General features: G+C 37.7%; 1 protein-coding gene across 7 annotated transcripts in view; it reads right to left on the reverse strand.

Annotated features, from left to right (window-relative positions):
* LOC111864467 (F-BAR domain only protein 2) overlaps positions 1-14682 on the reverse strand; it is a 137656-nt gene that overhangs the window by 42343 nt on the left and 80631 nt on the right. For 5 of the 7 annotated variants that reach the window (XM_023851727.2, XM_033751440.1, XM_023851725.2 and 2 more), the window contains 3 exons: positions 9038-9137; positions 4347-4510; positions 1458-1591 (listed from right to left, as the gene is read on the reverse strand). In XM_023851727.2, the coding sequence (XP_023707495.1) occupies positions 1458-1591; positions 4347-4510; positions 9038-9137 (398 nt within the window). The remainder of the gene's footprint in view (positions 1-1457; positions 1592-4346; positions 4511-9037; positions 9138-14682) is intronic. The other 2 variants (XM_023851726.2, XM_033751438.1) reach the window with 1 other exon arrangement.

Genomic DNA, 14682 nt, shown 5'->3' on the forward strand with positions numbered 1-14682 from the left:
CCACTCTTTGCTTAATAAAGTTCGAATATTTTACACCGTATTTATGGATCTTTCCTTTCATATATACTTTCAATATAAACGTCCCTGAACTGCATAAATGGCTTCATTCACCATCTGAAATTCTTCTGGCGTGTACACTTCTGTGTCAGAACTATGAGGTTTATTTTGGACTCTACCCATCGTCTGGTATATATAAGACAAAAAACCACAACGTTCAGACTAGCTTTTTCTAACAGGGCCAACTGAGTAGGTCTATCTTGCCCCATCCACCTGAGGACGAAGAAAGATTCAGTGTCTGAAACGTTGTGGGGTTTTGTCTTATATATACCAGACAATTGATAAGAGTCCAAAACAAACCTTATAGTGTACAGCACACACCATCATCAGAATCCTTAAAGTCTACTTCTGTGTCAGTTTACTGAGAAAAGGATTGGCACCTAGGTACACAGTTTTCATTGTTATTTAAGTGAAGCACTGTCAGGATTGCCATGAATCTATCATGTGACATCCCAACTGCTTTCTCATAACCAGTTTCTACAACTGGATGTTCTCCCACAGTCTCAAATATGTGGTCTGCACACCAAATACAGTCTAATCTCTTCTACAATTACATCCCCCCACTCAGAAAACACAGATTTTGGTTTCAGTGGGCCTATTTCTGTTTTTGTTGTTGTTGCTGTCATCATCGTCACTATGGTGTTTCAAATATCTGTTTCATCGCAAATAACTTAAAAATTTCTTTATTAGCCAGTGCTGACACAAATAAATAAAAAATATCACTCTAGAGTCTTTATTTAAAAACTATAAAAAATATGAAGCTGAAATCCAGGGTCTACTTCATCCAGCTCAAGCCAATCTTAAATATTTTCTTGCATGATCTCAATCTCTCCAGCTGCCATCAACACAGTCTGAAAGTCCTCTTGCTCTAATTGCTCTTGCTCCTAAATCCCACGTGTTTTCTAAAGTATGTACTCAACTGTGATCCAGATTAACTGTAAACAGACTAGCAAGGGTTTGCTGCATTCCTTCTCCGCATATGAACGCTGCATGCAGCATCTAAGCTGATGATCAGCCTTCACTCATCAGCTGCTTTTCTGACCGCCTCTACCAGGCCTAACAACCAAACCTTTATCCTGGCAATGTTGTTCTGGAGCCTCCTCCCAGGAACTGACATAACCTTGGTCTTCAGTAGTTTACACATTTATCAAGACAGGAGGGAGGGGAACAGTGTTTCTCACAAAGAGTGGTGAGCACATATTCCATCACCTCCCCTCACTCACGTGACAATATGGCATTCATTCACTTACAGGGGTGGTTTTCTTCAGTATGTAAGAACTATTTAATCTCCACAGATATCATTCAAGAACTTGTGGACAAATAAAATGGAGAAATTTCAGGACATAAGTTCCACATTCTACACACTTACACTCTAACCATAAACATACACACATACTTACAGAAACCATTGCTACTGGAGACAGTGACAAGTTTTCAACAGTTGCCCGAAGCTCATCAACACTGGCACTCATTGGTGCAGAGCCGTTACTCAATGGTTTGATTTCCACGTGGATTTTATGTTCACGATCATCGTCTGTAATTAAATAAGACACAATCTCAAGTTTACCATTTTGGAATAATTCAACCTGAGCACTTTCTCGGCTGATTTTCAAAGACACTTTCATGCAATTCAAAATGCAAACAAGTTAGAAATACATCAAATTATTTTTACGCCACTATAAATGGAAACAAACTGGAAAGACATAAAACCACTTTCCATACAGTGAGGCAATATGTTGGTGGGGCCTGGCCCTCTGAGCCATTCCCAATAAAATTTCTCAGTTTATGCACCCATGGTCAAATAAATTTTCAAATTGACAAAGACGTTCATTTCTCATGTGAAATTTTTTATGAAATTTCTTATCTTGATAATATCTGTACTTCCTTGATGACTACCACATTATGGTGGAGACGTTTGTGTGACCCCGTGACCCAGAGAGCTGTTGGCAGAACCCTAAGCTCATGGTAGGGCCACTCATGCCAGACTGAGTGTAGTCCCTGGTCCTCTAGGGATGGAGGACAGGACACACACACAGGACTGTGTCACAAGCCAAGAGGAAGAAGCTGAGATGACATCCGTAGGTAACAATTGTTTGTTTCTTCATATAATGTTTCAAGCAGCTGAACTCTTTAAATCACATCTATAAGCTCTAGACTTCCAGTATGATTTGGAAATACAGGCAATGTCAGGATTTCCTTCAAATAGCTCCAAACTTGGAGGAATGGAAATACGAACATTATTCGGAAGGTAACCTCTGTTTATTTTAGGCAACTAATGTAGGAGCTGTGGAGAGCTCGCACATCTGGGGGGAGTAACACACAAACTATCACATAACTGGTGAGCTAGTGTTTGCTCTTGTGTCTCCAGAGTGAGTTGTGATGTGTCCTGTGACTGACAATCCCACGAGCTGCAAAATTATCGCTGTAATCCACTTTCTTGACACTACAAACATGAGTAAATTATTCACAGTTTATGGCTAAAATGTAACAAGTGAAGAAACTGCAAGACAATGGTGTAGAATGTTCTAAGATTGATAAACAAATGTTCATGACGAAGAGCGAAGTGGTTACCCATCTATAGTGACTTCAACATACGATGGGGTACCCAAAAGAAACCGAACTTTTTTTTGGGGGGCAGAGCTTTTGTAGTACCGCGTTTTGCCATTATGAGCGCATAGAGCTAACATTCCTGAGTCGATAAGCCGACTACCGTTGCTTCAGAAGGTAAGGACTAGTTTCGGCAGAGTTTATAGTGACAACTGTTTTGTGTGATCATCGTTTTTGCAATGGCTGATTTTCATGACCAGTGTACGGCGGTGAAATTCTGTTTTTTGCTTGGGAAAAGTGAAACAGAAACTCTTGAAATGTTAAAAACGGTGTAGAAGGACGATGCTATGGGGAAAACTCAAGTGTTTGAGTGGTTTTCCCATTTCAAAAATGGTGAAATGTCAATTGATGACAAACCTCATTCTGGTCATCCTTCCATGGGCCGAACACATGAAAATGTTGAAAAAATTCGTGAAATCATCAAGGAAGATCGACGCCGGACCACTGAAGAAATTGTGGAGCTGTCGGGAATGACTTGGAGCTCAGTTCAGCGAATTTTGACAGAAGATTTGGGAATGAAAAGGGTGGCTGCGAAATTCGTGCCATGACTGCTGACTGCTGAACAAAAACAAGGCTGCGTGGAAGCATGCTGTGCTTTGAAAGAAGAGTCCTGAAATGATCAAAACTTTTTTTCAAAAATTATCACCGGTGACGAAACCTGGTGTTATGCTTATGATCCTGAATCAAAGCAACAATCAAGCCAGTGGAAGACTTCAAGTTCGCCTCGCCCCAAGAAAGCTCGTCAGGTGAAATCAAACATGAAAACAATTCTGATTTGTTTTTTCGATGTGAGAGGAGTCGTCCACTCAGAGTTTGTTCCGCAGGGTCAGACAGTTAACCAGGCTTTCTACTTGGAAGTTTTGAAAAGATTGCGCAACAGTCTGCGGCGGAAGCGACCAGATTTGTGGCAGTCGGGTGACTGGTCTTTCCATCATGACAATGCCCCTGCTCACACAGCCCTGTCTGTACGACAATTCTTGACCAAAAATGGTATGCCCCTGTTCCTCACCCTCCATACTCACCCAACCTTGCCCCGTGCGACTTTTTTTTGTTTCCTCGAATGAAAAGAGACATGAAAGGAAAGCATTTTGCTAATGTTGCTGAGGTGAAGGAAAAAACGACGGAGGCGCTGTCAAATATCTCAAAAGATGAATTTAGACAATGTTTTGAAAAATGGAATAAAAGACTAGACAAGTGTATTAGTGTAAGTGGAGAGTACTTTGAAGGGGATTGTAGGTCTGTGCTTAAAATTTGAATAAATAAGTTAAAAAAAATAAGTTCGGTTTCTTTTGGGTACTCCCTCGTATCTTTTAAAGGTGTCTAACGCACTGTGTACTTGTTCCTCGTACAAGGAACACAAAGGAACACTAGATACATACAACTAAGTGAGCAGCACACCCAATGGGACATGTAAACAGCCACAATACATATGATAGGAAGAAAATCGTCCTACAACATCATAATTCAAAGAAGTTAATAAGAGCAATGACATGAATAAATTAACGATGACAAGAATACTATTTGACCAAGTACACAGCGCAGTGGGCTCCTTTAAAACATGTGTTGCCTGAAGATTGCCCTATACAGCTGAAACATGTAGCATAAACACCAAATGTACGTATATTTTAATAAGTTTAATAACATTTTAAACATACAGCATTCTTATATGAGGCACAGTTTACCTGAGTCTGTGTCAGAACTCGAGTAGAAGCTGCCCTTATCATTCTCCCAAAGGTCAACTTTAGGGCGAATGCAGTAACCTTCTTCATCCACTTCAGGAGTTGGTGTTTCTGACTTTCGACTGTCTTCTTTGTCTTCCCTGGAATCATCAAGACTTGCAGGCTTTCTGAAGAATGTAAGAACATTTCCTTTAAATTAGAAGGCTAGAATGAGCAAAATGTATCACAAAATGGTTAAAATGAGAACATCTGTACAATCCTATTCTGAGTTAACATAAATTAAACAGAAAGAATAAAGAAATGCATACCTATATTTCCCCAGTTATCTACACCTGTCATTACTTTGTACACATTGCGACAGATGACTTCATAAAGGATATGACAACGCTTTATAAAACAAACATAATATTTAGAGTGAGGGGTGTGAACATTTGTAAAATGAGAGAAAGAAAAGGGGAAGATGCAAGGTTTTACAGTTGTGAATATTAAGATTACAGCCTCATATGATGGCCTCTGTCCTTTATAGCACTAAAATAATTGTGAAGGGGGAGAAATGAACTGTATTTTCATATCCCCCCCCACATAATTACACCTGTAACTACTTTATAATCCTAATGAAAGAAGGCTAACTGATTTTATGAAATATAAAATATCTTACAAAGAATTTATTTACTTCACATGAAGTGCAGTATAAGCACTTACAAAAAAGACAGAAATGGAAATGTCAGATTTGAGGCTCTCAGAATAATGAATATGAAGAGTAGTCTTCTGGGATGTGACACTGTGTAGTTTGGTAGATAAGTCCTACTGTTTAGGAACCTGTCCCCCTTTCCTTATATTATGTACCATCCTGTTATGTGAGTCTTCTCTTCTACCTGAAAAAAAGGAGGCTGCAGGGTTTCTCCAAAATGTCAGTAATGTAAATGATTGCACAACTATGCCCCACAGATGCAATCAGCTTCACCTTCCTTTGTCATACAACAGGATCAAATATGTGTGATATCAAGGTCAGGTAAGGTAAATACATGGAACACGTGTTCAAATGGGTGCTACACAATATTTATCTTTGATGATGTGGTTGTATAAAGTTGCACACCTTTCTCTTAATGTTTAAATTTATATTCTAGCTGTGGTAAAGCAATTAACTCAATTAGCAGAGTCTGTTTGAATTGGCAGTATCACAGGACACATAAGCTATTACTACTATGTTGATGTGATGAGAACTTATGGTTTATTCACTCTGCTTCTAATCACTCTCATGTTAGATATACCTCATTATTCAGTTGCTGTTTAATTACTTAACAAGGAAGTAACTATATTATATTTAAGCATCCTGTTACATTTCACACTCCTATATGTATAATATAAACTCCATCATAAACATAACACTTTTTTGTAGTTCTTGTCCCCCTTCTTTCACACTACATGTTTCAGCCATAATCGGCCATCATCAGGTGTATTTCACTTCATGTAAGTGTCACACTGCACTCAATATTAACATTTAAATTCCAGACTTCCAATTGTTCATTTTCTGTCGTCAATCGGCACCCGATATTCCAAAACTCGCCTTGTCGATTTTGTCAATTGTGTTTTATGAATATTCACACGTCGATTGGTTTAAAATTTTAAGTTCTCATTCAGCTTCAATATTTACAATTTAAATTCAGATTTAAAAACCAAAATCAGAGATATCTGCTCTATGCTTACGTGTGCTGCAGCGGCTACCTCTTGCTGAGCAAACATATTAAAGAAAAGCAGTGGCACGTACACAGAGAACCTGCACAAAATAACATGCGAGTTGTGCTGAAAGCAAGAGGTAGCCACTGCAGCACATATAAGAATAGATGAGTTTTGATTGGTAATCGGATTTATTGAAAAAACACACATACACACATGTACACACACTAGTGTCCACAGTCATACAGTCACGTCTTCACTAGTCATTGCTTGGTAGCGTCTTCCAATGGGTGATGTTCCCATTCCTCTGGGTTCCTGAACAGTTCCAGGCCTCAGTAACCAGCTTCTAACAGCAACAGTTCACAAAAACTGACCCTCAGCATTCCTCTAACTAACTCACTAACTCGCCAACCAACTCAATTCAACTGACTTCACTTCACCACCTGTTCTACTTATAACATCTCAATACAGGCCACACAGAAAACACCATTCCACTGAGGCTCTATCCAACTGTTGCCATGGAAACACGCTTGTTGTGAAGCTGTTACTTAGTAATAGCTGCTGTATATTTGTTAATCTCACAGTTGTTGCCCAGCAACAGGTCTACATGCCACAGTAGGCTTCTTTCACTTTAATAAAGTCTGGAATTTACCGATGTCTGAAATGGTTATGTTCATTACTTTAGAATTTGGGAGACTATGGGAAGTCACAAGGCTGATCACGGTAGCTGAGTGGTCTAAGGCGTGCACTGTCTTCGCTTGCTCTGAAACCAGGATTGTGGGTTCGAATCCCACTCAGGGCATGGATATTTGTGTGCGTTTTTCTGTGTTTGTGTGCAGGTAGAGGCCTTGCAACAAGCTGATCATCCACCCAAGGAGTCCTACCGTATGTCTAAGATCTAGAAAAACTGAAGTAAACGGAGAAGTTCACAGAGGTAGGCCTAGGCCCACTGGGGCTGTAGTGCCAAGGAAAAAAAATGGGAAGTCACAAGTGTCTCTACTTCAACTATATGCTGACTGTTTCCAAAAAGAAACTTTCACTCAAAGTGCACATCCCAAACTCTGAATAAGTATGTAGGTCGTACCGAAAGTCATGAGCAACTTTTTTTCGCATGCAACCTGGGAATAGTAGATGAAAGAGAGTATGGTGGTAGGTGGAACCAGCTGTTGTGTTAACCTTGAGTGTCTTGTGACATGAATAGCTTGCATCACGTAACCAGTATCACTCCTAACAAAATGGCCAACAATAGCACGTCGTTTTGCCAGCGTGCTGTCATCGAATTTCTTGTGAAAGAGGAAATCCCTGCTGCAGAAATTCACCAGAGACTTCAGCATCCTTATGGAAGTGTGTGCATGGGTGCGAGCAGTGTTCGAAGATGGGTGAAACATTTTAAAGATGGGAACACCAGCATCAAAGATGCTTGCAGTTATGTTCTGTTAAGAGTTCAAGAAATCCAAACCCCATCTGCAGTCACTCCACAGCATGACAATACCATACTTCAATAATTTTCCTTCCATCCTAAGCCAGCAAAGTCTTGGTATCCTTGCTTCAAAATGCAATAGTGTGCGCTTAAGAACCTTTTGTTAAAACAAAGCCCTTTCCAAATTTGTGCTCTTTATTGTGGCAGCTATAGAAAACTGTACATTGCGTCTTCTCAATCACACCTGCTCCATGTCATCTTATTTCCTGCATACAAGTTATGTTCGTCTGTCACATATTTTTAGTTGGCCCAATAACATTTTAAGTGTTGTGGGTCTGTACAATGAGAAGACATTCCATGTGCCTGTTTTCAAGTCCTTATTTAGTATGCCAAGGCTGTTGTGAACTAGACCACCCAGTTTTTAGGTCTTTAGATTTCATAGCAACATTTTTTTCATGGAGCAAGACATTCAGTCTTGTGTCCAACTTCCAACCTGATGGACCAGATCTCTGTATTTATGTCCCCCTAGTGACAGGGTGACCCACATATAACATACTGTCTATTAAAAATATCTGGCAATAGATGTCAAACTAACACAGCTCCAAAGTATAAACCTTTTGGAATACTGCTAAGACATTGTTACAGTTTTGCACTGGACATAACAAGATTCATACTCTTCAATCACAAACCCCAGCTGCTATGACACAAACCTCCCTGAATCTACCATGTGTTCCTTTAATGTTCCAAAATAAATCCTCTATCTACCACGTGCTCAAATAAACCTAAAACACTCTGTGAACTGAACAGAACAAACATCTGGTCAGATGACATAAACAAATCAATATATCAGAAATTAAAGCACGCAAAAAAAAAAAAATCAAGATTTAAACTGGTACAGTATCTATCTACCAAACTATACATAATCAAGATTTCTGTCTTCTACAATATGCCTATAACGCTGTGCAATACACTGTCACAGAAAAATGTCATTGAAGAATAAGCCAAGCAAGAAACGAGCATGAAACAACTGTGCTTGCTTCTTGCTGGTCTGTTGCTTGGCCTATTCTTGGACCCTGAAGATGGATGTGACATGTTCATCTGAAATGTCAGCTGATTCTTCACAACCACTGTTTAGAGACTCTATAATCCTACATACACATAATCACATTCCAAAAGATCATAATCTTCAGAAATAAGAATGATTTTCAAGGAAGCAATCAATTATTTCCAATTATAAGTGCTGCTGCAAAAGAATTATACAACAGGCCTCAATGTAAACATCTCCCATAGTTTAAGCTCAGTTCTGTCTGTACCGCTCTTTAAGGAATGGAAAATGTCATCTTGTTAAGTTCTGTATGGAACATACATAATTTCCAGTGTCATGGAGCTCCCATTAAGAAATAAAGACACAGCCTGTGAAGAATAAACATAAGTTTCGATCAAAATCCTCCTGCAGGACTCTCATACTTCAAAAGCTGTAAATGTGAGAAATTTGACTGACACTTTGTTTTCAATATAACCCCAGCGACAGTAAAGGATATCACTACATTCACCGCATAAAAATTAATAAATTGAAATAACCATGTCAAGAACTTACAGGTCTGACTTATCTTCCTTGCTGCTTGTATTATCTGACCCATCCTTTTTCTTTTTTGCTTTCTTTTCTTTACGTTTCTCTCTTCTACTTCTCAGGAACCCTGTAAATTGAAATATGGTATTAGTTGTAAACTGGAAATACAGATATTAAACAATCCAAGAGTTTGAAATATCTTACTGACAACTGAATGCCTTTCTTAAATTTAATGTGATATGGTGACTGAAATTCTACTTACAGTTCTATATATTTCATGAACAAGAATTTGGAATATAATTCAGTACTGATGGCACATTCAGTTAAAGACTGCAGTTTTATCACACAAACTAGTAATATTAAATAAGAGATATCAGCCAGAGAAAATAAGAAAGCACTTAAAATTTCAAGCATTCATACACATATTATCAACATGTATACCACAAAATGCAGCCCATTTAAAAATTAAATTGAAAAGCAAGGAAACAAAATTACATGTGTTTGCTAATATAGAAAGTACTTCTACACATACCATATTACTTGGGAAATAAGACCATGGATTTTTTATGGAGATGTAAGAACGTGTAACTGTTTATGAAGCTATAATGTGGGTTCAAACTTACGTTAGAAGGAAATTGCAGGAATAGATGTCTGCATCCAGTAAAGATATACATATATTTTTTCATTCCAATTTTATTTCATCCAAACAGTTTCAATGTTAACAATTCAAATTCCGAGAATTTCAGTTTCAATAGGCATACACTTTGGATGCAGTTTCTAAATAGTTTATTCTATCCATACAATTCCCACAATCCACTAAGCAACAGGACGAAAGCTACTACAGTGCATGTGCTTGGGAACCAACAGTAGAGACTTTTGGCAGAAAAATGAAAGTAGAGCATAACTGAAAATTAAATTCAACATATAATCAATGCACAGAATAGATACTCAGTATAACAAAAGTGAATAGTGTATGAAAGGTTACTGAAAGTTTTGTGTTTTTCAACTTTTTTTCTTATATACAATTTCCACACATAACAGATAAGTATTACTTCCAGGTATATGCCAGCCTTTTCGTATGACTTACAACCTATATGTACCTTATACAACATTACAGAAGCACATATATTTTTTGAAGAAAGCACTTGAACAGAATTCACATAAAATAATAACAATTAACTCTTCTCTTGAATATGAAACTGTCATTTACCCAATCCACTTATATGATGCATATGAGCCTTAATGAACATGTTAGTTTCCAAATATCAGTCATTTCCCATTCTTGCATAAATGCTAGTTCTCCCACCTCACTTCATACATTTCTTCTCTTACCTCTCTTCATCTGTTTACCACTACCTTCATCACCCTACTTCTTCCTCTCTATGCACTGTTACTCATCATCTCCACTATCCCAAATCCTCACTGCACTACCTTGAGTACTTAAAGTGAGTGAAAAAGAGCAACTGAAAGATGTGTATAATTACAAAGTATGCACACCCACAAATTTACAGACCTCAGGTACTTTAAACAGCACATCAACTCCGCTTCAGGTGCCGGAAATTTTTCCATCACATCTTATTTCTTACCCTTTGCCTGTAATCCTAATTCCATCTGTACCCTCTTATTTCAATTATAACTTTACCCCACCTTCCCTTCTTTATCCATACCCCTCCCACCCAATATTCAGACTTCCTTCTGACACCTACACACCAGTTTTACCAACTTTCACCTCTCTCTTTCTGTTCTCCTTTACTCCATTTTCACAACCCCCGTGGACAGAACAGTTATGTCCTAGTCAGTGAAAGGATTAAATTCCTGAAAAAAATAAAAATATACCACTCAATGAAAGAATTATATAACCCAAACAATACACAAACTTAACCACTATAAACAATTCACTGATTTTTAATATTTATGTATTCAACCAGGTACACCCAAAAAAAATCAAGTAATAAAACTTGCTACTGAAAGCAAGTCACATAATCATAATGCCAGTTGTTATAATTGCTAATCAGAAGTATATCTGCAGATTATTCTCTTACCATTTATGTCTCAATATCTGTGACTTTGCAAGTGAGCAACATACAGGTGTGTCTTGCACATAAGTAAAGTGGTCAAGATTCATGGCTTCAAGGAATAAATTCCCAAAACTTTCCTGTTCACACAGTCCTTTTGATTTCAGAAAATTACTGATACAACCTCAAAACAAACATAAAGAAAACAATCGAAGGAAATGTAATACTGGGCACAAAACTGAGAAAGGAAAAACAATTTGAACTGAAGTAGTACTGTGAGTGGCTAGTGTCTTCAACTGTCATTTTACTTGGACTTCATTACACATACAGTACATACAGAATGTTCTGCAAAGTACTAACCAAACTTCGAGAGCATGTTCTGAGTCATTTGGCGCATTAAATGCATAAAAAAACTACGGGTAGATTCAACACTGTTATTGAGTTAAGCACTAGTGAAGTGAGCTGGAACACCTGTAACTTAACTGTGTTCCTGCTTGTACATTATCTAGGCTAGTGTGGCTTTGTTGTTTTGCAGTGCAGTGATAGGCAAAATGCCTAACACGTTTAAAAATGAAGACATGCATTTCATATATAGTCTTTGCAGTGGAACTGGTAGGGCTACCTGGTGGAACACTGGCAACGACATCTGCCTTGCAGAACTCAACATCAAAAAATATTTGAGAATGTACAGAGAAGTGTGAGGGAGACTGGTTTCTTCCCATGAACAAATGCAGAACATGAATGATGATGTGCTGGAAGCTGAAGTGGCATGGACACAAGTATGGTTAATTCTGCACCACAACAGTCTCTATCCATACATCTCTTACTGTGCAGGAGTCTGTCGATGGCTCCAACCGTGGCTACACATTCTTAATGACATTCTGCGCACAGATGAAGCTCAATTTCCCCAGGACAGTATTACCAACACAATTAATTCACACTCTAAGGTGTATGAAAATCCACACGAGGTAGCAGAATGTCATTTTCAATGCCAATTTTCAGTTAGCATGTGGTGTGGAGTATTAAACCTAATCTGACATGTTATCAAGGGATGGTTAACAGTGCCATATTACACGAATTTTCTATAAAATTAATTACCACTGCATTTATAGGATGTGCCTCTTGCAGCATAAAGATATATGTGGCCACATCATGATGGAGAACATCTGCATTTCAGCAGAATAATGTGATTTTTGAATGAATATGGATAGGAAGAGGCGGACCAGTGGCTTGGTCTACTTGGTCTTGTGACTTAAACTCATCAGATTTCTTTCTTTACGGTTGCATGAAGTCAAGAGCGTATCAGGGTGGTAAACCAGTAGAAGCCAGGCAGCAGTTAGTAGAGGCCAAGTCGCTGCTGGTATCAGAAACAAACTGGGATGCATGCTGTGGCAACATTCACTGGCAACACCAATGGCAGCATGCATATAGTCTAATGGTGGAAATTTCAAACATGTGTTGTATAACCCTGATACTTAACTCTTGCATTTGAAATGATCTTACATACATATTTCCATTTTAATGCATCTTATTATCTAGTTGCCCTACTTCTTCACCACATATTTCAGCCATATATGGCAACCATCAGGTGTTGTCTACCTTGTTAAAGCTGTGTGTCAAAGTTACATATATCATGTGAATGCATCATTTCCTAATTAAAATTAAGCAAGCTTGGAATTAAAATTAATAAACATCTTCATGTTATTTACATTGTGGTCATCGTCCATTCATTTAAAAGATATCTGCTTGAGAGTATTTGTCATTGTTGGATTTAGCTGCGCTGCATTTCATTTGTGGTGAATTAACTGAAATGTGAAATAGACCATTGAAGGTCTCAGTGCTAGGGCCAGTCTTATGGCTCACCCCTCATACTCATACTCAACTGTAATGTGTAAATAATGTGTTATCTTATATCACTGTATTGTTTTATATGTTCTGATAGTTGTTTATAGTTCTACACTTCATTCTTTGTGTGTAATGTTTGAACTTGTGTTGTGTCTTCCTGGCTGCTTCATTATTTATTGGTATTTTCATGTTTGCACATTTTGATAAAGAGTTTCTTTCTCAGACAAATTTTGTTCAAGTTTATATTTGTGTTACAGTGTAACAGTTTTCACTTACAATTCATACAATTGTATATGCCTTCACTATGACTACTATTAAGATTTCATAGAAGGGTATTCACTTCATCAAACCAAGTGACAATCATAATGCCCCACTAAGCAAGCTACTACGAAGGATTTGTGGAGAACTAAATCTCTGAAAGGAAACACAAAACATGTTGAAGGTGGTTGTGGCACCTGAACATATAATGCCTATCCCTTTCTAATCTAAACCTAATGATTTGTGCTCTGTTATGTATATACTGGGGTCAGGACACAAAAACCTTCAGTAATCCTTTCCAGATACCAAACCCTTAAGTATCATCTGTTTAACACTTCTTCCATAAGCAACACTCCGCTATCACATTTAAATGGGAGAACCAAATTCTGAGTCTCCTTAGTAATATGACATGGAAATCAACATCAGGTCATATGCAAACAGAGAGTCAGATCAAATTTATTTAATATATAAAAGATTTTAGTACAATTGCATCATTGTATGAAAATATCACTGTATTAACATCATTCTTCTTTAGTCTTTGCAACAAAATCCAGCTGAGAGTGGCTTGTGGACCTGTGATATTAGAATACCATTTGCGTGGAAAGCTTTGTAATTCTTTGGTAGTGCTCAACTGGCCAGAGAATTACTCTTATTTTGATAATCCATCTGTATAGTCGAGGGCGACTACAGCCAAGCAAGTGCACCAAGTGAGAGAGAGCTAGAGCTAGCAGGAAACATAAGACACCTGTAGTCCAAGACGAGAGACTAGAATAAGAAGACCGAGTTGGAGATTCCCCTGTTTTCCACGCATTTGGTCAGCAAGAAAAAGGAAACAAAACAATAATAGGTCAGTTTTCAGGACACAGTAAACTAAAGATGTCATACAATACAGCACAGACATACTGATACCCAACATGATCAGGATGGGTTTCGATTATGTATGGTATCAATATAATATTAATAAATGACACCAATAAGAGAATCACAACATAAAACACATACAGGACCCCATAACAGACAGAGATATGACAGCTTAATATTAAAGGGATTGCAACACATCCCGCCAACACTGGAATCATTTCAAATGTAAAAAGTGTAGGGTGAGACATAATGGATAAGGTTTTGCGAATTATAGGGCTCGGTAAGATCTGAAGAGGAAGATACACAGATGTGTGAACACTTCAGGTGGAAACAAAATAGAAACATTCTATTGTTTTCTGCACAGTGAATTGCATTGCAAAGCTGAATGGTCTGCTCTCTTGTATGGAGATATACATATCTGCTAAGAAAAACACAGAAAAGAGTAGATGCACAGAAACTACCATAAACATATTATATCAGATTAAATTTAAGTGCACCATTAATTAAATTTCTGATCATTAATTACTTTTTAAGTGTTGTATATGCATAACCTGGTTAACTGTATACCATGCAACTGCAATTTTTTGTAAATTTATCAAGTAACACAATTATTACTCATATTTGCAACATAACTACAACAAAATTGTATATTTACACTACATGTCATCCAAAATTAACCTTTACACTTCCTTT

This window comes from Cryptotermes secundus, unplaced genomic scaffold (assembly GCF_002891405.2).
Source record: "Cryptotermes secundus unplaced genomic scaffold, Csec_1.0 scaffold706, whole genome shotgun sequence".
Taxonomy (NCBI): Eukaryota; Metazoa; Arthropoda; class Insecta; order Blattodea; family Kalotermitidae; genus Cryptotermes; species Cryptotermes secundus.